The sequence below is a fragment of the Neodothiora populina genome (genome assembly GCF_041146345.1).
Source record: "Neodothiora populina strain CPC 39397 chromosome Unknown canker_contig_11, whole genome shotgun sequence".
NCBI lineage: Eukaryota > Fungi > Ascomycota > Dothideomycetes > Dothideales > Dothioraceae > Neodothiora > Neodothiora populina.
Genome location: NW_027191410.1, coordinates 502768 through 525429, shown reverse-complemented (window position 1 = coordinate 525429; position 22662 = coordinate 502768). Strand labels below are relative to the sequence as shown.

Here is a 22662-nt window from a genome sequence, read left to right as displayed (position 1 = left end):
TAACAACGTGGACCGGCAAGCCATGGTATAGATCTATTATCATACATGCCTGTGAGAAGCTACTGCTTTGCCCCTTAGGGGGCTATGCTAGCCAGACCATGTTGCGCAAATCCCCCCTTGGCTAAAGATAAGCGAGACGAAAGAACAGATGCTTGTTTGTAGATGACAGGAATGGTAGGCTATTCATTCTTTTGAAGTTGATTGTTTTACACGGCTCTCTTTTTGTTCAACTGTTATACTGGTGAATAAGGTCCTTATAGGTGATTGGATTGCTGTAGTCGGAGTCTTGTCCGTGGTTCAACGTTGTGGCTCTAAAGGAGTACTATAATCTGCTATTGTATACCCCCGTTGAATGACATGTCTGTAATAAATTGATCTGTATCGTGGTCGATGTACCTATCAATCCATCAATAATGATATGTTTACTGTGAACACACTCCTGCGCTTGATGTTACTTGCAAGGGGTATAAAAATCGTTATGAAATTGCACATGCGCCGTGCGACTTGTCCAGGGTCCCCCCCTTAAAACATGACGAAGGGGTTGACATGCTTGTAAAGTCGCAACACCATGAACTTTTACTTGACCATTCACTCCTTGCGCGCTAGATGATGACATAGTGATGTTCACGACTATACTATCGAATACACCAATATTGTTGTACATTGTATGCTGCGATGATGGGATCATGAATTCCAAGCCTGCTTCTTGTGGTAGAAATTAGGCCTGAAGTGGAACCGAATGTCGAAGTGTGCATGGAGATGTGAAGCGATCTACACCTACTACCTCACCATACTCTTCCACTCATCATAGCTTGGCTTCTCTGCCCTCACTGAGCACCTCTTTCTTACCCCTCACCTCGATGCGGCGAGGTCCTTCTTTCTTGAACTCAACGAGAACAACAAGCTCACTTTCCCCTTTCCGCTTACCTTCTAATTCAGGACCGGGCATGTCAAGACCCAGAACCACTCGCCCATCTTCCCTTCGTTTGCCACTTGGAGTAGCCAATACTGTTGGACTAATGCATTTCTCACCCCATGACGGGTTCCCCGACTGTACAAATGCCAGCATGTCCTTTCGTCTCTGCGTCAGCTCCTCGACAGATGGCGTTGGAGTGCTGGCAGACGGATTATCAGGAGATAAGAATCTAGAAAGTAGATGCAGTAAAAAGAATTGAGGCGGGAACAAAATGATGCGTCCTGATTGAGCCAGCCGAAGCCACGTCGAAGGAGGCAAGAAACGAGCAGCTGTGTGTTCGATGCCGCCGTCATGAGTAGGAACTGGAATCATCGTACCAGCGCCGTCTTCGTCTGAAGAGCTCGCAATACCATCGGCCACTGTAGAGCGGTCCAAGGGAAGCATGTAAATGTACATTTGTGTCGTGAAGCGCTTTGCAAGGTTCGATGGAGTCACCCAGCGAGTAAAAGGGATAAGCCCATCTGCGGATCCATATTAGTGGCCACGGATTGGTGATCGACTAAGGGATTCTCTCACCAAGATCAGCTCGACCACCCTTCTGTGAAAGCCATTTCGTGAAGGCGATCTCGCCACTATGTACTTTCTTCCTTCCTTCGTTTAGTTCATCCTGCGGCACTTCGATCAAGCGACCAAATCCATTGTTCCGAGCGAGTAAGATGCCACTCTCCTCGAATGTCTCCCTTACGGCTGCTAACCGGTATTGCTCGCTGTCGAAATGCCGACTTAACTCTCCCTGTGGCGCAACCTCGCCATCATGGAAGGTTGAAACATTACCGCCTGGAAAGACATGCGCTGAAGGAAATGAAGACGAAGTTTTTACTCGTTGTAGTAGCAAGACTTGATTTTGTGGAGAGATAAGGATCACGCTTAAGCCGTAGATATTAGCCAAGTGATCTGCTTCACTTCATGACCGTCTGATTCTGTGGCTCAATGACTAAAGTGTTGCGAAGCAAGACAATATATCATGAAGCTCTTATATAACAAGTGCAGTTGCGTATCGAACACACCTGGAACTCGGTCTCGGAACTGCAATGGTCTTGCTACCCTTCGCACTTTTGGTAGACGATCGCCTACTCGTTGACATGTTCGATAGCCGATAGCAACGATGTGAGGCCAAGGGTGTGCTGTCCAACGAAGTGAACAATGACCTGGCGAATGGAGGCGTAAGGAACTGCTTGTAACACGAGTGAGGAGGCATCAAGGTCTATGATAAATGTACAGTGGTAACGGCTCTGCTACAGTACATCAATGTCCGAGGTACACTATTTACTCTTGTACAGCATATGCCTTATTATCGCTAGTCCCTAAATATAAGGTACTTTATACTAGACTGTTGCTGACGTCGACCTTCAAAATGCGGAGACGGATAGAGAGATGCCGAGGCTAGAAGCGTCTAACACTTACAACAGCGCCAGAGCCGCAATGCTTTGATATTTGACCAACTGTACCTTACAATATTACAATGTATACTCATCAACGTCATCTCGAATCACCTTCTCAAGAGCCTTTGAATTCCAGTCTGCTCGTTTAAGTCTGCATCCCTGCGCAATGCTTTAGTATTAGTCCCGTTGCACCTGATCCTACGTCTTCGTCTTGTTTCCAATTTCCTTCCGCTCGTGTTGCCTACTATTTGTTTAAATATTCGTGCTCGATAATTTCTGCCTCTTGTCTTGCACTAAGGCTAGTGCATACTGCGATTGGATGCAGCACGTGTGTCAATCGCGATCGAGGACGGACTCCATGCTGCTTTCGTACGCAGCACAGTTTGTGGCCTCACCGTCCTTGGGAGGGATTCATATGACTTTTCTGACGACTATCTCCTCACCGTGCTTCCTCTTACATAATATACCGGCACGCCTTCCAATTGGACCGCTTCTAGGATTGCTACCATACACGTTGTAAGTGAATCTTTTTTCTTTTTTTGTTCGTCTTCCTTCTAATGTTGTTGAATTTCTTGGTCGAGTGGGATTCTACTTCAAGCTCGCACAGCAATGCTTCTGGGCGAAGTCGAGTGTCTCTTGACAACATAATATAACAGAATCCGTTTCTTGCACGCGGAGCGACGCTCAACTGTGTATAGACTCGATTATATGGGCGAGAGCGCGAGAGTAATGCTGAAGCGTTGTCGTTGTAGGTGGTCGATATCAGGATTGCAGCGCTGGTCCACAGGTTCCGAACCCCAATGTCTGCTGTATCTGGCGGTCTTGCTGCGTACATAAGCTTGAAGCTATGCACGCGTCGCGAGGAGGTTTGATAATAGTGGAGCAAGAATGTGCTCTCATGCTTTCCCAGTGCGAGACGTGTGGAAGGGATGATGATCATCGAGGTATGATTGACAGAAACTTGCCTGAAACATGATCGTGATAAGGAATTCGAAGATAGATTGGAAGCGCAACCTACAAACCATGCACTAGCTTTCTCCTCCTACCTACTGTGTCGCCACTGAGTCGGTTCACCACCAGTCAGCTTACAACTGTATACTTATGTAGTCTCGAGTCTATGCTGTGATCATGGGCGCAGTGAACCTTAGCAAGATCGCAACCACGAGTACGACTATCCGCGAAAGGAGCGCAGGGAATGCATCGCTGTCTACGATTGCACGTTGCCTGCGATGCCTATGCCGTACAGGAATAACGCAAGCCAAGTGCGTAGGTTATGTACTTTCTCCCGACTTGAATTCGTGAAATTGCACGGCGGCTGGTCTCGGAGAGAGCTCGGGCGACCAAGGCGTGTGTAGCTTATGGCAACGCGGAGATCGCATTGCTGGAAACTCAGCTGACGACGAAGTTGAGCAAAAAAAGGTCGATTCGAATCGTCGAAATTGAAGAGGTTTGTTAGTAAAAGAAGAACTAGAAGCAGATTGGATTTCTAAAATGCCAGATAGAGGTTGTATTATATCGAGCAATTGATTACAACAGCATCAGAGTGTCTGTGATGACGCACGCGAGTGCTTGCTGCTGTGCTGTGTGGAGGTGCTTTACCTTTAGTCCTCGCACACGGATCCTCGTAGAATCGGGTCCCATCGGATCGGGGATCTGAGCGTCAATTAGGTCTACTACAGAGGATGAGTGAAAGAGGTGTCGACGGACAGGTCGATTGGCCACGAAGAACACAGCGAGACCATGTAGACATGTCAGCGTGACTATAGCGGCGGCTCATCGCATCGCGCGCATCTTCTTGTGTGGGCAAGCCCATGCCGTGCTTTATGTGCATTGCCTACTGGCACGAGACGCGATGGCCGAGCCTCGTACTGTATAGCAGCCCCAGGCTTTCGGTTGCCCGGGGAGGCCACCCCAGCCGGAAGCTATCGCCTAGTACGAACAACATATTAGACCGATTTCGCAAGACACGATCAGGGCAAGCGTCGTGTGCCGCCTTGTCGAAGCTGCAGTTCCACTGCCATTGAGAACCACTGAGCGGATGACAATTGCTCTGTCGGCAAGTCTCCATGGAGCTGTAGCTTGACTTGACTTTGACGTGTTCAATTGACCATCGTACAGACGTGTTCAAAGCAGCCTCTACGACGTGTATCGAAAGGAAGCGAATGCGCGTGTTGAGCTTGAGCACGGACGCGTTTTGAGAGCCAAGATCCACAATCAACCGTTCAAATTGCCTATTCAGGACACTCTCGACGCAAACAGGGTCGAAGATGGCACGGCCGTCCGGACCGGCAGTACAAGAAAATTCTGCGTTGGCTCCGACGACTTCCCCTTGACCTCTCTTCGTCGTCCCAAGGAAGCTTCCGCCCGATCTTCTCATCCTCAACATCCATCTTCCATCAACAACTCTCTCCCCTCCATCCATCCCATCACCACACATCAGTCGAAATGTCTGCTCGCATCGTCGCCCCCAAGATGGCCCAGATGGCCGCCCGCCCTGCCCTCCGCCAGGCTGTCAAGCCCCAGGTCGCTCAGCGTGCCTTCTCTGGTAATACATGATCAATCGAAAGAAGAAGCTCCAGATAACGAATCCCTAACTCTACGAATTAAAGGCCTCCGCCAGCAGACCGCTTTCCAGGCCAAGCGTCCTTCCGTCGTCTCCATGACCAAGATGGCCCCCGTCGCTCGCCGCGCCTACTCTTCTGAGATGGCCAACGCCCTCGTCCAGGTCTCCCAGAACCTCGGTATGGGTCAGGCTGCCATCGGTCTCGGTGGAGGTAAATATACACCTATTTGCTTTCGATATTCGAATCACGCAAATCTTACTGACCATCAACAGCTGGTATCGGTATCGGTCTCGTCTTCGCTGCCCTCCTCCAGGGTGTCGCCCGCAACCCTTCCCTCCGTGGCCAGCTTTTCTCCTACGCCATTCTGGGTTTCGCTTTCGTCGAGGCCATCGGTCTTTTCGACCTCATGGTTGCCATGATGTGCAAGTACGTGTAAATTAGCGATGGAGTTATTGCACAGGGGATGTCTGTACAGTATTGAGAGGGAGAACGGGGAAGAGCGGAATGGGGGGGATGAACAGCTATTCAAAGGAACTTTTTTGGCCTATGCCAGTTCTACAGGACAGCATTATAAATCGAAAAACCCTCGGATAGGCAAACCACCCGCGACGCCTTCCTGACCACTTCATGAACCAACTACTGTTCCCAATTCCTTCAAACATCTTCCCGAATTTGTGTTTACTGAATGCGCTGAACGCGAAAGGCGCATTTGCATATATCGCAACATTGCAGCCAGCTACCTACCTTAGCTATGTTTGATACTCCGGCAACCTCGGATGCCATTGTAAAGCAACCATAGACAACAGAGCTACACTCATCCAGAGCATCGCGCCAAAACCTGCCAAAACCCATTCTAGACATGTATAAATCACTTTTGCAATTATTTACAGCACTGCTAAAAATCATTGGCGCGAGTTGTAGCTCTCTGTAGCTCTCTCGATCTTGCTATACTATGGGATTCGGGGAAGCTCTACTCTGCTGCGACAGAGTGGGAGCTTTGGGCAGGTCTGGACAGCTGTGCACTCTGCTCGCTCTCGACTCCGCGCAAGCCGCAGCGAGGAGGGAATGTACCTTTGTACCTGTTTCTTGTACACAAGTACATCACCGCAAGTACATCACCGCGGCGGCTACTGCTGCTGTGGCTGCCAAGCGCCGATATCAGCCGACGGTCAGTCAGCTCTGGTGGACAAAAGTGTTATAAGGTATTGTATAATGATAGGTTATGTGTATATTCTTTACTGTATTCTTTAATTCATGTATTTGTTATCTTGTTCTGTTGTCTGAAGATGTCCATACCTAGGTGAGAAACAAGAGGTGGGTGTAGTTAAGTAATGTGGTTTATGTCATGTATATATACTACAGTATCTACTCTACAGCATAATCATTTCACGACAGACAAAGTGACAACAGAAATAGGGGGTGGACACGGGATATTTTGGAACACGCAATAGGGCGGAAGACAGGCATTGTATATGTTCAGTATCAAATAAAGAAAAGAGTAAGAAGAAGCCCATAAACACCTCTTGACTGGAAAATGCTAGTCATGCACCACCCGCTCCCTCCCATTCACCGTCTTCGCCGTCTTCATCGTCTTGTATCATCAAGAGAGAACAGGAAGACTCGGTGCTTTCACACGTTTCATAGCCATTTCCCAGTCGAATATCAATCATTCAAACGTCTGATCTTCGTCCATACGTACACACGCATACACGTTTCTCTTCTCTTCGTATGAAACCCTTTCCCTTCCCCTCCCTGGCGGTATACACATACGTGTCATCTCGCATATCCGATGCCAATTACAGAAAAGAAAAAAGCCAAAAGAGGAAAAATAAAACAAAATCATCCAATGCAGAGGATAGGAAAAATTTGGTATACCTTCGTGAAGAGAAGAAAGTAAGAAATAAGAAAAGAAAAAGTCGTCCCACAAGGAAAAAGGTCATGATCGACATCAGAAGACCCCCTTTCCCACCCGTTATCGTCATTACCATCGTCACTCTGTCCATCTATCCCTTCAAGGAATATACAGAAAGAACTGTAGAGGGAACAGCAGGGCCATCCAATCTATCATTCCTCTCGGTAGAATTTCTTGAACACCAGATGCAAGAACAGGTTCACATTCAGCCTCAACCCCTCTCCGCCTCCTGAACCAGTGCCGAGTCCACCAGCCGAACCGCCGCCGCTCTTGAAGAGGTTCATGAACTGGTGACCATCGAATTGCGCCTGGAGCAAATCGTCCAGCGGCACACTGGCTGAGGCGCCAGGGATCATGAGACTGCCTGCACTGCCTTCGATGTGGAAAACACCAACCTCGTCAGACGAAATGGTGAGGTTGATTCTGTTCCATTGACTCGGGTCGTAGCCTTCCCATGAAACAAGAACACCCTTCTCCGCAAGCTTGGAAGCCGAGTATTTCCAACTTCCGAACCGTGGTGTCCTGCCACTTCGGGCCAACTCTCGCTCGTGGTTGTACTGTTTCGTGAAGGGCAACAAGAAGCGTTTCTTACCCTTCTTGTTCTGCAGGGTGATCATCGCTTGTTCGATGTAGTCATTGTAAGATTGGAGTTGTTCGTCAAGGAAAGCAGCTTTGGACTCCAATTGGCCGAGTGTGGCGCGCACGCCTTCCAGTTCTCGCGTCCGCTGGATGCGACGACGATGTTTTGTGCGGATGTCCAGGGCGATCGCGTTGAGAAGGTCTTGATAGTGGTTGTGACGGGACAGACGGCCTGCGCGTTCTAATACCAAGATGTTCTCTAGCGCAGCAGACTTGACCTCGGCATATGACATGTTGGTGATGTCGATAAGCGTGGAGGAGGGCTCCTCGTCGATGGCGGATGACGCATAAGTTGAAGGTGCTGCCTTCGGATGCCGCGTCTGATTCATCACTTCTTCGTCAAGGAGGGAAAGCCATTTGTCGTCGTCTTCGGCGGTTATAGGTCGTACGAGAATATCGAGAAGATTAGAGCCGGACTGAATACGGATGATGTAGAGAATCAGTCGTTTCGTCTCCATGAACAATGACTTGATATCTGCATCGGGATCTGGAGAGAAGAGAGGTTAGCATCATCATCCAGAGGCAAAATAGTCTGTTCCACGTACCATGCTGCTCGTGATACTTGGGGTTCAACTGAAGGCTGATTTCGTTTGAACCAACTCCCATCATTTCATTTTCGTTACTCTTGGCGCTACCAAGCTCGCGGATGGTTTCTCGTAGAGGGTCATCTTGGGGACATAGAGCAGGCAGCTCCGACACGATCATTTGGTGGATAGCGAAGATGTCGGCCATTTTGATGTAGAGAGTGGGCTTTGTGCGGGCAAAGAGATCGTTGTACTCCTCCATCTCGAACTGCTTCTCTGCATCTCGCACGTCGATGAGGTTGATCAGAATATCCTGCATGCGCTCGAGTGCCTCACCCACCCAGGTGTTCAGGGGCTGTAGGTAGACGTGCTCACCACCAAAGAGCCTTCCAGCATAGACTTGTCCGAGAACTTTGCCTACCTCGCCGAGGTTCCTTCGGTGCAATGGGCTTAACCCTCTGTCGATGACGCCCCACATCTCCGGTTGGGTCAGCGCAGGGAAAAGATAAGTCTTCCACAACCAATGCCCGACAATTTGCAAGAGGTATTGCGGGTCCTCCTCCGGGAATCTCGCGCAAAGGATATCGTACGTCTCGTGTCCAATGTATCTTATGCCGTAGGGCATGCGGGTGAGCGTCTCCTCCAGCAGTACAAAAAAGTGATCGCAAATGTCGCGAAGATCCTGTAAGTGAGCTATAAAGGTCTCCCTCGTCTCGGGGTCTTTGATTGCTTGCTCCCTAGGTATGTCTGGGTTTCGCAGACTACGTTGACCTGTGCTCAACTCCTCGTTGTTGATCAAAGCTCGGTAGATTTGCATCGGATCACTCTCGAGGTCCAAGTCTTGGTTCTCAAAGATGCTCTCCCTCACTAGGGGCCCGTAGAGATCTCTGAAGTATTTGCGATCCCGGGGACTGCGAAGGTAGGCAGCCAAAAGTCTGCCCCAGAAGAAGTTGCCCCTTAGATAATCCTGTAGGGACTCGCAATTGTCGGCTTCTTCCTTGATCGACCTTGACACGAGTTTCAGGAGGTAGTATTCCTCTCGTCTCTTTTGCGCGAAGCCGAAAAGGCCCAGCATAAGCAACTCGATGCGTTTACCTTCCTGCTCGGGCATTCCTTGTTGTTTTAGCCTACGGAATAAGCGAGCAAGGTAATTAGGCTGAGTCTGCAGAACGAAGAAGAGTTCCTGGTAGTGCTCAAGCTTCTTCCTGGAGTTCTTGTTGAGAGCTTTGAGATCGAATGGATCCTTCGAGGCAATCTCCTTGTTGTTCAAAAGGCTGCCAACATGGCCGCCAAAGTGTTTCTGATGCTTGACGACCTCGTCCAGAGTGATCTTGTTCTTAACGAGCAAGGCGATCTTGATGTCGAGCTGATCGACGTATTGTTCTGCCATTTCGTTCTGTCGTACCCGTTGGACGACCGTCTTTCGCAATCTCTCAAACTCCAGCTCTTCGTCAAAGTCGAAGTCGCTGTCGTTGAGCAAGTGGACAAAGTTCTTGACAGTTCCAACGGGAGGGTTAGTGCCGCTCGTCAGACTCTTGTAGGCCTGTCCCTGCTGTCTGGCTCTGATGAAGCTCTGCACTTTGATGACCTTCTCCATGTTTTCCTTGTAGAACTTCTGCTTCTCCGCGAAGCGATGGCGGACAAGATTGCCACGGATTGCGGATTGCAAGTCGGCGACGCCTTCTTCCTCGTCTTCCAGAGCGGCGAGGACCAGGCCTATGTCTCGTTGCAGCAGTAACGCGCGTGCGATGCTTTGCAGCTCTACTACCTGGTCCTCTTCCTCCCCAAGAGCACAGAGAACATCATATGTTTGTTGTCTCTGCAGAGAGGCTCGCGATAGAGCCTGTAGCTCCGCAATAGCGCCCTCTTGCGCGTAGAGTGATGAGATATCAGATTGATACTTCTTCCGGTACATGTGAGCTCGAGCAATGGACTGCAAATCCACCAGCTTGGTCTCTTCCTGCCTGAGTGCAGACAGTATTCCGGCAGTCTCTTGTCGTACCCTCTGTGCGCGGATCGATGCTTGCATGGCAATGATAGTCTCGCTCTGGCCGTGAAGAGCTCTCTTCAAGCCTGCGATTGATGCCCTGACTTCGGTGGCGCGTGCGACAGACTGCAGCTCAAGCAATGCTGGCTCGCTGACTTCTAGGGAGCCGTGAACTCTCTGGATACGTTTTCGCTGTAACAAGCCGGCGACCGCTGCTTGTAATGTCTCGACAGATCTCGCTTGCTGCTTGAATGATACTGCATTGCTGGTTTGCTTCTTACGTTCTAGAAGGCCACGGATGGAGGCTTGCAGCGAAGGAATATGAATCTCGGCTTCTCTGGTGTCTTCCAACTGCTGTTCCACCCTCCCTCGAACAAGAGCGCCTCTTATAGCAGCTTGAAGGGACTGCACATGGTCCTCGGCTTGATGTGCTGCATGATACTGATCTCCCACATCCCATCGTGTAAGAGCACCTCGGATTGCAGCCTGCAGGTTGCGGACGCCGTGTTCGTGTCGCTGGAACTTTGATCGCAGTTGCTTTGTTTCAGCCCGCGCTTTCCGTGCTCGTACGAGAGACTGAAGAGCTATGACTTGCGGTTCGTGACTGTCCCAATGTCGTTGGCTGTGCCTCTGGCGGGAGCGAACGTTGTAACCTCTGGCAGATGCTTGGAGTTTGGTGGTGAAGGATCTCATGTCCAGATGGTAAGCGGATATCTGCCTCGCAAAGTCACCTCTTATGAAGGCCTGGAGCTCGGCGATGATCTGCTCAGCATCCCACAGCTCTTGCATTGTGTCACCCAACTTGATCCTGACCATGGCGCCGCGAAGCTGAGCCTGGAAGTCTTCCACAACAGCCTCATTCTCGGCCAGCTCTCTTTCGATCCGATCGTCCTCGCTCTCGACTGGCTCGGGTTCGGGTTCGGGTTCGCCGAAATTGGCGCTCATGCCGGAGAAATTAGGCATACTAACACCGGACTTGTCCAGTCCCTTCTGCATGGCCTCCAGCTCATGGTCCTCGAACTGCAGCTGACCGACCAGATTGCCGATGCGGAAGTCGACTATGCCCTTTCGGAAGAGCAACCAGGACAAGGCGTGAACGCAGTAGATGACTTTGGGAATGTTCTTCTTCTCGTACAAGTCAACGAGCTCGAAGCGGAACAGCTCAGGCAGTTCGACCTCGGCGAGAAAGCGGAAGAAGAGGTCAATGTTGTCTGAATGTCTGTATTGGAGCTTGTCGTTGTGGAAGATACGCAGAGGGCGCTCAGGATGCAGAGCCTGGACAATCTCGGCCAGAGTGACGCCATTTCGCAGGCGCTCTTCCAGCTCAACAATCGGAGGGATCTCCTTGTGCACAATGTCTTCTATCCACTCTTTCGCCTCACCGATGTGGCAGAGGTACTCGTAGGCCTGGAGGAACTGACGTTGCTGGTCCATCCACTTGCTGGCCTGCCAACTCGTGGCGAACCTGCTTTTCCCATCAACGCCGGTCTTGTCTTGCGAAGGCATAGATCTCTTCAGCCTGCGTCGTCCGTGGAGACCGACGACCTCTTGCTCGGGCGACTTGATGGTGAAGTCTTCCTCGACCCCACTGTTGGCGAACTTGCTCAACGTGCGCAGGTGACCGGTTGTGGATTTCTGCAGGCTCTCTAGGTCAGACTTTTCCATGTGGCCTGGCGACGAGGCGAAATGGACATGGGTCGAGTTGCGGTTTGATCGGTCGTGAATGGGAGCACGCACGGAGTCTGCTCGAGAGATGGCGAGCGAGTGCGGTCTTGATTGAGGAGGCGGCGAGGTTGCGCCGTCGTTGAGATACATCTTGGTATCATAGCTCTGGGTGCGAGAATGTGAATGTGAATGTGCAGAGTTTGGAGTGAGTCCGGGTGCCTGAGGCAGAGAACGAAGGGCTGCGCGGAAGTTGTCAGGCGTCGAGGGAGTCGACGTGGTGCCTGCCTCTTTTGCGGTCCAGAAGTCTTTTGCTCTCGGTGAGGTTGGGGCTTCACTCTGATGCCGCCTGTGCCCCTGACCTTGTGCTGATATTGAGTGAGTGGGAGAAGTCAATGTGTTGGTGCGCGAATGAGTGGGAAGAGTGAATGGTGAGCCAAGGCCATTCGAGAAGGCTCCTGCCAGTGCTTTGACTGGACTCGTCGACGGTGACGCTCCCGGTCGCAATGGGGAAGGTACGTGTCGTAATGAGGCGGGAGAAGGGAATGCTTCAGGAAGGCCCGACCGACTCCCCGGCGGTGTTGAGTAGTAAGACGACATGACAACACTCGCTCTCCAGAGTGACCTACTGTCCGGTTCACAGTAGGTTCAGCACGAGAGTATGGAGTATGCGAAATGTGTACGCTTGAGCTCAGTGGCCTGTGGCGACAGACTTGTTGTTCCTGCGTCGTCGTTGTGGCCGTCGTACCTACTTGGTTGTCGCTGGGCGTGCAGGTGAATAAGGCAAGGCAAGGCAGGTACGGAGGGCAGGCGTTGTGGAGGCACGCGGTGGAAAGTGGTGGTAGCGGGTGTGTGGCAGCGGTCTTCTCACGGGTCGCATATCAAAACCGTTACTGCCTTCTCCATAAACATTCACTCTCGCCCGTTATGGTCAGGTCGAGGAATGATGACTTCTAGCGGCACTTTATCTCATTCAACACTAGATCGTGCTCGAATCTCAATTTGATTGCCCAGGGCGGTATAGTATTGCGACATGACAATAGAGTAGAGAAAAAGGTGCGAGACCTATGCGCGACCTGCTTTGACTACCAGAGTCTCTGTTGTTTACATATTTCCTAATCAACACAGAGAACCCACTTTTTCCCGGCTTCTCTCCACCGAAACCCTTGTTCTTGTCCGATTGAGCAAGTGTGAAGCAAGCGAGAGAGCACGGGGCGACAAGAGAAAGCCAATTCTAGCCCTCTTCGCTCTTCGTCCTTTGTGCTGTGATGCAATACAACAAAGCTTGGCAAGGGTCAGACAGACCACAAAAAGAAAAAGGAAAAAGAAAAAAGAGGCACACAAGGCCTTTACCGGACTTAACCAGGTTAATCAGCACATCAAAATCTTGGCAAGAATTTGCTCATCTTTTTCTGCCTCCTCGGCCTCACATTTCTCTTTCTCTCTTGGGGAAAAGGCTCACCTTTGAACCCAGTGGTGCTTTTGTCTTTTGTTATTTTTGTGATACCCCCATCTTGTTTCTTGTGTCATCGGTAAACCATCAGCCATGCCTATTCTCAACGGTGACAGCATGGAGCAGATCCCCATTCTGCACAAGGAGAAGATCCTTGACTTCAACACCGCCCTCGATGTGCTCAAGGAATACCCCGAGCGTGACGGCATCGACGTCCAGACTCTGCTCGACTCGAAGAACAACGGCGGTCTCACCTACAATGACTTCCTCGTTCTTCCTGGCTACATTGGTATGCCGTGCCATGTCGACACATGAGCGCCGCAGGATGTAGCCCGCTTACACTCTTTTCCTCACAGGCTTCTCCGCCAACCAGGTCCAGCTCGACTCGCCCGTCACCAAGCGCATTACCCTGAAGACTCCTCTTCTCTCCTCCCCCATGGACACCGTCACCGAGCACAACATGGCCATCCACATGGCCCTGCTCGGTGGCCTCGGTGTCATCCACCACAACTGCTCCGCCGACGACCAGGCCGAGATGGTCCGCAAGGTCAAGCGCTACGAGAACGGCTTCATCCTCGACCCCATCGTCATCTCTCCTCAGACCACTGTCGGCGAGACCAAGGCCCTCAAGGCCAAGTGGGGATTCGGAGGCTACCCTGTCACTGGTAAGAATCCCTCGCTTCTCTGCTGCAGCACCCCCCCTCGTCCTTTTTTCTTCCCAATGATGATTTTCAATTTTTATAACTTTCGTTCAACCGCATCTACCGTGCGAGCCAGTGTGCTCGTCGTACTGTGGAGAAACAATTTGTACTGAGCATGAAGCAAATCCGCTGCCTGTTCTACCTATTGTCCTTTTGGCATGTCACAGCAGCAGAATCCACTGACACTCCGGCACAGAGACCGGCAAGCTCGGCTCCAAGGTCATCGGTATCGTCACTCCCCGTGACACCCAGTTCCACGACAACGACAGCGACCCCGTCACCGTCATCATGTCCACCGATCTCGTCACTGCTCGCTCCGGAATCGACCTTGTCGAGGCCAACAGCATCCTCCAGAAGTCCAAGAAGGGCAAGCTCCCCATCGTCGACGAGAATGGCAACCTTGTCTCCCTCCTCTCCCGCGCCGATTTGATGAAGAACGTCCACTACCCTCTCGCATCCAAGCTTCCCCACTCCAAGCAGCTGATCTCTGCCGCCGCCATTGGCACCCGTCCCGAGGACAAGCTCCGTCTCAAGAAGTTGGTCGATGCTGGTCTCGACATCATCGTTCTTGACTCTTCCCAGGGTAACTCCATGTTCCAGATCGAGATGGTCAAATGGATCAAGAACGAGTTCCCCGGTCTCGACGTCATCGGTGGAAACGTCGTCACCCGCGAGCAGGCCGCTGGTCTCATCGCCGCTGGTGTCGACGGTCTGCGCATCGGTATGGGCTCTGGCTCCGCCTGTATCACTCAGGAGGTCATGGCTGTCGGTCGCCCTCAGGCTGCCTCCATCCACAGCGTCACCACTTTCGCCGCTCGCTTCGGTGTTCCTTGCATCGCAGACGGTGGTATTCAGAACGTCGGACACATGGTCAAGGGTCTCGCCCTTGGTGCCAGCACTGTCATGATGGGTGGTCTCCTTGCCGGTACCACCGAGTCTCCCGGAGAGTACTTTGTTTCCCGTGAGGGCCAGCTCGTCAAGGCCTACCGTGGTATGGGCTCCATCGCCGCCATGGAGGACAAGAAGGCCGGTGTTGGCTCTTCCAACCCCAACGACCCCAAGGCTTCCAACGCCGGTACCGCTCGTTACTTCTCCGAGGGCGACAAACTTCTTGTTGCCCAGGGTGTCAGCGGAAGCGTGCTCGACCGTGGTTCCATCACCAAGTTTGTGCCATACCTCATCGCTGGTATCCAGCACTCTCTTCAGGACATTGGTGTCACGAGCTTGACTGCTCTCAGACAAGGTGTCATTGATGGCGAGGTCAGATTCGAGCTCAGAACTGTCAGTGCCCAGGCTGAGGGCAACGTCCACGGTCTTCACAGCTTCGACAAGAAGCTTTACTCTTAGATGTGATACGACTTCAAAAGCGAAGTCTCACCTCGGTGGGGAGACCAAAAAAAAATGGGGGCTTGGAGTGTTTGGGCGAACATATTGGGCGGACTATGATTGTTTTTCGGCATTTTCCTGGCGCTTTTTGATACGAGAGTGAGAGGTGGAGATGATTTACGCTATACTACTGTGTCAACAAGAACGAAATTACTGTTCGACAGAACACTATTACTCTGTTTGATTTCTCCATCTCAAAAGACCCCATGAGTGACATGCTCATTTGTCTGCTATTCCGATAAGTGAATTACATTTACCTCTGCGGAGCGTTCGGTGTAAGATACATTTTCGTGCCACAAGCCATGGTTGTAGTCTTGGCGATGTATGCGCGACTTATGTCCGACACTAACGTGCCAGTACCTTACCTTGCTTTACTGTACTGTACTCCGTTGCATAAGATAGGTATCTGTATCATTTACAGATCCAGTGCGCGTTGCGTTTTTGGTACCAATTTGCGCTCTCGTGTAATCCACCGATGATTCACTATTTCTAGTGTGGCTCGTCGTCTGCACTACTTTCAGTGCGTCTAGTGTTGCAGGAGCGCTCGCGCATCGTCTCACCTTTGCGCACGACATATGAAATAATGATACCGATGTTGTGGATATGTACGACTACTTGAAAACACGGCTACGGCACCTGGAACAGCATGATATAGAATTTGGGGGATTATCTTCAGAATTGCCATGAGTTCAGATCCACCAAGACGGGTGGCCACAGTGCCACTTTCTGTGCCACAGAATCATCAGACTCCTCCACCTGCACCCCCATTACCGCCGCAGCAGAGAGCTCGCAATGCTCTGAACAGATTCCTCGGATTTCCTGCTCGTGCTTCTGATAGTGATGACGACGGGCAAGGCACGAGGTATTTGGCTGAGGCCAATAGAGCTACTGCAGGACGACTGCCAAGTCTTTCTGCTCACGATGCAAGTGCGAGCCACAAGACTGGCCTGGAAATCAACTCACTGTCGATAAATGATGAGGGAACTCACGCGTTGCTAGCTGGACGCGAAATCTTCAAGACCATCAGGGTCGAAGAAGGCACTTGCACGGAAGATATCAATCTACGGACTGCCATCAGAAGTTACGATGCTCACCTGGCCACGGGAGGTCTCGCCAAGGACGCCGTCAACATACATGATGTTGCCTGGGGAAAAGGCAATTATGGCAATTTCATAGCAGCTGCAACGTACAATGGACCGATCATCATATATGATCTGACCCACCCTGGCATCGAGGTTGCTAGACTCCATGAACATCGGCGCCAGGTACACAGAGTCACGTTCAATCCTCATGCCGGCCAACACTTTCTTTCAGGAAGTCAAGACGGCACCGTCAGACTTTGGGATCTACGAGATCTTCGGAGAGATTCATCCTCCTTCGCCAGTCGCTTTACCACGACGGGTCAGAACGAGGGTGTCCGAGACGTCAAGTGGTCCCCTACTGATGTTTTCGCTCTTGCGCTCTGTACAGATGGAGGTGTTGTGCAGAGGTGGGACACGCGGAAGCTGAAATCCCCTCTGGCCAAAATTGCCGCCCATACCCGTATAGCAGCACATACTTCACCCTGCGCCACGATTGATTGGCATCCTGATGGCAAGCATGTTCTTTCGGCGAGTGCGGACAAGACTGTCAAGGTCTGGAATCTGTCAGCCGAGAGTGGCCGGCGTCTAAAGCCTGCACATGAAATCAAGGCGCCATACCCGATACGCAATGCCAGATGGCGACCATCCTGCCAATCTGTACTACCAAAGGACCGAGGCGCACGACTGTGCAGTCAAATAGTCACTTCATATGAGCGAGACTTTGACGTTATGCACATATGGGATTTCCGCCGTCCATGGCTGCCATTCCGTGAGGTTACAGGCTATTGCTCTGCTCCTGCTGATCTGCTATGGCATTCTCAGGATCTGCTGTGGACAGTCGGCAAGGAAGGAATGTTCATACAGCATGATGTGAAATATGCAAACAAAGTGCTCGACAATCGCAATATGCAAGCCCTAGCCATAAGTCCTCTTGGAGAGTTTAACGTTGCCACTCAGAGACGACCACCTCAGCCGAGGCCAGGCTTATCCGCCAACGATAGTGACCAGTTCCTCGCGCAAAAGCACCGTGACACAGACGAGAAGAAGAATTCTCAGCAGCTGACCGGCCGTGGAAGTGCGGATGACAGTGTCGAAGAGACGTTCTTGAGCACTTCATTTGGCAAGAAATATGGACGACGGGGAAGCACCAGTAAAGGATCTAGACTTGCTACAGAACCACCCACGTCTGCCCCAGTTGAGAACCCTCCGCCCCAGAGCTTGAAAACAATGGGCTTTGAGGACACTTTAACAAAGAAGCGGATCTTCCACCCCAGCCAAGGATCTGCAGCTGGTGCCTTACCGGGGACACCAGACGCTTTTCTTCTGGCATACTTTGCACAAAAGTACAAGACTAGACCTCTTGGCGAACCCCCATCAGTCGAGAACTATCTGAGAGTCCAGGAAGTCTTCGAAGTCAACGCTGCTGCGGCTCAGCAGGCTAGTATGTATCGTATGTCTCAGGCATGGCGCGTGGTTGGGCAAGCGACTACGACAGAGCTTCGCCGCAGAGCCGTCGCTCATCGAGAATTCCGGGTAAAAGGCAACCCACCGAAGAAGGGGCTGTTTGACGAATCACCATTCGCAAAGAGAGCAAGGAAATGGCTGGCATCGGGTCGGAGATTGAGTTCGAAACCAGCGACTCCGCTTGTGAAGCCAGTGAAGGCGCTGGAAGCAGCGCATGTAGCGCATTTCGAAAGCACTTCCAACGTAGCGACACCCATCGCGAAGCCGCAGACCGAGCACATCATTTCTCCTCGAGGCAGGAACCACACCCAACTGCAAACAATAAGTCAAGACGACGAAGGCTTGGCCCTACCTCCATCACTGCTTTCGCCGTCACGTCTGAAGCAACAAGTTATGGACCGGGAACATCGCGTGTCGAGGCAAGATGGTGGTAAAGAGAGTCCGTGGTACCAGTCTGCTGAAGCATTAGGTGAGCGAAAAGCTGAGCTTAGTGGATATCGTGTACAGTCGAAGGAACCCCTCAGCCTCGAGCCGCCACAATCAAGGAACGGCATGGATGTTTGGCAAAAACCTCAGAGGCATTACTCCGACGATAGTCTTGTTCTACTCCCGTCTGTGTCATCTCGCGATGCATCACTGCCAGTATCGTCCGTGGCAAGCATGACGTCTCTTATGGACACTGTCCACGAGAATCTCATGGGTCCTAGTCCGCAAGGGTCGATGAATATCGGTAGCAGTTCGTCTTCGGAGCCGAATCTCACTCAGGAAACATTCCCGCGAAGCTTTTACAGCTACCCGTCCCAAATGGTGCCTCGAAAGGCGGCTACAACAGAGACCGTGATATCATCCTCGGCAGAAAGCCATAGTGATGTTGCAGCAGCGGACAAGGAAGCTGACCAAGAGGTTCATGCACAGCCAACAGATATACCACCAGTCCGTGATATTGTGGGTGATGTCAAAGCCCTCGCACTGAACAATCAGCTATCTTTTTCTTCTGATTCCGAGATCACCTCATCATCAGAGGGTCAGAAGGCCTCTAAGGGGGTTCTCCCTGAGACTATCCCCGAAGACATCCTGACAGAAAACATGGAAGCGTCTGGCACCATTGTTCCGCCTCTTGTGCATATTCAAAACAGACTCCCCCGCTCAAGAGAAGGCTCAAGAGCTTCTAACCAGCCCTTCCTTTCAACACACAAGGCTGATAATGCACCTACGGCATTGCCTCATAAATCAAACCATCATACAGACATGGTACCTTTTGTTCCGGCAGACTTTGTTGGCACAGACTTCCACGTCGACACTGAACAGCACACACCTTTCCCACTGATTGCGCTCTTGCAGCAACTTCTAGAGTATCATACCCGTACTGTCCCTGACGCACAGGCGGCCGCGCACTTTCTGCTTCTCTTGACACCGCTCCTGCCTCAAACCCATCAGCTTACCGCATCGCAAATCGACAGCACCATCACAGTCTATAGCGAACATTTTGCTGCTCTCGGGTATACCGACGAGGAGATCTACTCGTTGCTTCAGAACTCGTTTGAATCACTGATCAAGGCCGGTCTGCAGCCCTTGTGGGCTGAAAGCATCATGATGACCTATCATGACCAGCTTCAGCGCCTAGGACTGTTCAACAACGCAGCATATCTCCGACGTCTTGCGTACCCGACATATCCAGGTGTCTACGAACAGGGATTGAAAGACAATGCAATGAGCTTCCTGTGCGGTGAATGTAAGAAGCCTATCAACAACGGCACCAATAAGTTTCGCTGCGAGAACTGCGAGACGAGACAAAAGGCTTGTCCGATCTGCTTGTGCGTGACCAGTCCGTTCGAAGCGCCGGCGAAGCATATTCACGGCAGCAAAGGAAGCAAAGCACAAGCAGTCGAGCATCATGACGTAACTGAAACGCAGCAAGAAGGGTCCGGAATAGTCCAGCTTGAAGATCAAAATAGTGTAGCATCTTTCGTAGACGACATCTGGGACCGAAGAGAGCACCAGGAACATCGACAAGAAGCCGCGCGCATCGGAGCCATCGGAGCCACCCCTCTCGAACCCACCACATCATCGACAGAAGACACAACCGTGGCGGCATACCCGCCAACCGACCTGCACAAACCCCTGCTATACTCGACCTGCCTCTTATGCAATCACACAGCACACACGGCCTGTCTCCGAGTCTGGCACTCTCCCGACACCACCGCGTCCTCCGCCGAGAGCGAGGCAGAAAACAACGACGACGACGACGTCGACGAGAACGTGCCCCCGCCCTTCGCGCCTCAGCACCCAGATCCGCAATCAGAAGGCCTGTGTCCAACACAATCATGTCTATGCGCATGTACGCCCGGCCGCGCGCGCTCCGCCGCCCTCGCATACCTCGAAGCCAGCGAGTCCGAGCGCAGAAACGCAACATCGAGTGCACAACAACGCGCATCGATTTCGCAATCCCACAACCAACAACAACAACAACAACAACAACAACCGCACACGCCACGGATCAAAGAAGACGACTGGGTCGCGGGAGAGAGCCGAGCGGTGCGTGAGACGAGCGCGGCGTTAGGAGGACAGCAGGCGCCCTCTCCGCGCATCGCGGGGCTCAACAGCAGCGGCAGTAATAGTAATCATCTAGGAACAGGGACAGATGGGGGCCTAGACAGATTACCGTCACCGGCTCTGAAGCCTAGATCACAACAAGGTCAAGGTCAAGGATCATCGAAATCCTCTCAACAAGCTGGTGGCGGCGGCGGTGGCGTGGCTCCACCATCATCAGGAAGAAGACGAGGAGGAGGCGCAACAGGAAGCGGGAATAGAGAAACGACCGCATCCCCCAGTCTCCTCCCTCGACAACAGCAGATGCATATCCAGAGACAACAGAGCGATGAACGACAGGGGGCACAACAGCAGCAGCAGCAGCAGCAGCAGGAACGTCTATCCGTGCCACCACATAATACACGTAAATCCAGCTCTGGAAGCGGTATTGGTGCGCCGGCAACGGGAGTCGCTCTCAGAGCGGGGTCGGGCACACACTCGCCTGGCTCTGCTTCTGGTGGTGGTAGGCAGAATAATAAGAGAAAAGGAAAGGGTGGTCGATGAATCATGAACCTTTTCCTGGTTGTATTGTTTTTGGATAAGTCGTCATCATGTAGTACCCTTTTCTCTTATTCATGATTTGAAATGTCACTGGTATCCATTCTCGGTTTCGTAATCAAAATCAGTTGTTTTCATCAATACTTCTCGCTCTTCTTAATAATCAGGTTTGCTCATCTATGAACCTGCTCGACGACTACTCTAACGCATGCCGCAGAAACAACTGTGGTTGAGGGTATTGAAGAACGAAACGAAAAAAAAACGACGTCTACAACGCATGTCAGACGCACTGCCTCCATATGAGTACATGCACTTGGTCCACCCCCTCGGTAGCCATCGTGATCTTCCCAGCGATGAGAATATATCTTGCGATGCATCCCATCCATCAACAGAAGGATCCTCCGTTACGGTGAAACTTCTCCGTATCAATAATCGGGTTTGCAGCAATGACACCACCCATCTGGAAACTGGCGCGTCTCTTCGTTACCAATATGCTCAACAGCATGTGTGATCTCAAAATCTCCACAGGGAATCTGCGGATACCCCTTCTTGATCGCCCAATGTCTCATCTTCCTTGGAGCTCTGGGAATACTCGCCTCTTGCTCAGTACTGCTACCCATTGAATCTTCGCGGCTGCGAATATGGCCCGTGTTGACCAAGTCGGTTTGCTCGGCATTTTTAGGCTGGTAATTGTGGAAGTTGACAGGCGCACCTGGATATTTCTCCGCGTCAGGTCCGTGACCGACAAACGATATCTCCAGGCCATCGCCACCGCGCCAACCATACCACCATCCGGGCGCAGCTGATCCGATACCCCAGCCTTTACCGCCTTCCGTTTGTTCCGCCTCTTCTATATCAGGTTGAGGGGCTCTACCGAATCGAGTAGAGCGTGTAGGGCGGGTCGGATACGACCCCTGGTTTCGAATCCTGTTGCTCTGGGGGCTTTGACACATGAGAGCGTTGGCCGGAGACGCAAATGAGCCAAAGAAACCAGTTGATGACGTGGAGCTGGAGCGTCGCTCTCTGCGTCTTCCTCTGATATGATTTCTCTCGTTTGGTGTGAGCGAGCCCCAGTCATCATTAGAAAGCCAAAAGTTGATATCGGTGTCCCTCTGTACGTCGTGCTTGATACTTGGTGTGTCAAGGTCATGATCAGCCGAAGTGTATTGCTGCTGCGCCGATTGCTGTTGCTGCACAGAAGCTGTGTCTAGAGTAGGTAACAGAGCGCGAGTGAAGGAATTGTTGAAAGTTGGTACAAAAGCAGGCGCAGTAGCACGAAGGCTACCGGATCCGGAACGACGCTCCACTTGACTGCTATAGTCGGCTTGGTAGCCGTTTTCATATATCGATGGTAAACCTCCCTTCCTTGAGAGTTTCAGTGGTGACTGTTGCACCCTGGACACCGACTTGCTGTTATCAGCCCGTGATCTTGTGTCAAGTCGTCGGCAGGGCGAGTTCAAATGCGCAGACTCGTGTTCTTTGATCCTCGGTCCTAGCCTGTCTGCAATCATTGCCGCATTCTCCTGTATCGTTCCCAGAAGCCACGAAGAGGCAGACTTGTACGCAGCATCCGAAGAATGTAGAGGCCTTACAAATGTGCTAGACTGAGCATTAGGGGGGACAGAAGTAGTGACACTTTCTCTTTCGCGATCGTGAACATCCTTGATTGTGAGGTGAGGAGTATCCATAGTGGAGTGCTTGTGATGAGTATCTCCAGATGTAGGTGTAGTACTTCCACCGTCGGGCTCGAGATCAGAGCGGGCAGACTGCGACCCAGATCCAGCACTGGAGAGTCTTCTTACAATGGCGCGCAGCAAAGGCGCGCGCTCTCCCTTCAGGTGCA

General features: G+C 51.7%; 5 protein-coding genes across 6 annotated transcripts; 3 read left to right on the top strand and 2 right to left on the bottom strand.

The window, feature by feature from the left end:
• Positions 1 to 805: 805 nt before the first annotated feature.
• Positions 806 to 2174, bottom strand: AAFC00_000494 (uncharacterized protein; the record flags this gene model as incomplete). Of its 2 annotated transcripts, none has more annotated exons than XM_069348214.1 (3): positions 806 to 1437; positions 1493 to 1842; positions 1984 to 2174. In XM_069348214.1, 3 exons carry the CDS (start codon positions 2172 to 2174, stop codon positions 806 to 808), a joined length of 1173 nt encoding a protein of 390 aa, XP_069200332.1. The 2 variants fall into 2 exon arrangements, with proteins under 2 accessions (XP_069200332.1, XP_069200333.1); XM_069344786.1 differs by having other exon boundaries at positions 1984 to 2060.
• Positions 2175 to 4803: 2629 nt separating this feature from the next.
• AAFC00_000493 (uncharacterized protein) lies at positions 4804 to 5358 on the top strand (the record flags this gene model as incomplete). Its single annotated transcript, XM_069344773.1, has 3 exons — positions 4804 to 4903; positions 4968 to 5132; positions 5195 to 5358. The coding sequence occupies 3 exons, from the start codon at positions 4804 to 4806 to the stop codon at positions 5356 to 5358; spliced, it is 429 nt and encodes a 142-aa protein (XP_069200331.1).
• Positions 5359 to 6986: 1628 nt separating this feature from the next.
• Positions 6987 to 12246, bottom strand: AAFC00_000492 (uncharacterized protein; the record flags this gene model as incomplete). The annotated part of the gene is made up of 2 exons (XM_069344764.1): positions 6987 to 7960; positions 8019 to 12246. 2 exons carry the CDS (start codon positions 12244 to 12246, stop codon positions 6987 to 6989), a joined length of 5202 nt encoding a protein of 1733 aa, XP_069200330.1.
• Positions 12247 to 13192: 946 nt separating this feature from the next.
• Positions 13193 to 15147, top strand: AAFC00_000491 (uncharacterized protein; the record flags this gene model as incomplete). The annotated part of the gene is made up of 3 exons (XM_069344752.1): positions 13193 to 13388; positions 13456 to 13764; positions 13997 to 15147. The coding sequence occupies 3 exons, from the start codon at positions 13193 to 13195 to the stop codon at positions 15145 to 15147; spliced, it is 1656 nt and encodes a 551-aa protein (XP_069200329.1).
• A 722-nt stretch (positions 15148 to 15869) lies between these two features.
• AAFC00_000490 (uncharacterized protein) lies at positions 15870 to 20825 on the top strand (the record flags this gene model as incomplete). The annotated part of the gene is made up of 1 exon (XM_069344741.1): positions 15870 to 20825. The coding sequence occupies one exon, from the start codon at positions 15870 to 15872 to the stop codon at positions 20823 to 20825; it is 4956 nt and encodes a 1651-aa protein (XP_069200328.1).
• Positions 20826 to 22662: the final 1837 nt, after the last annotated feature.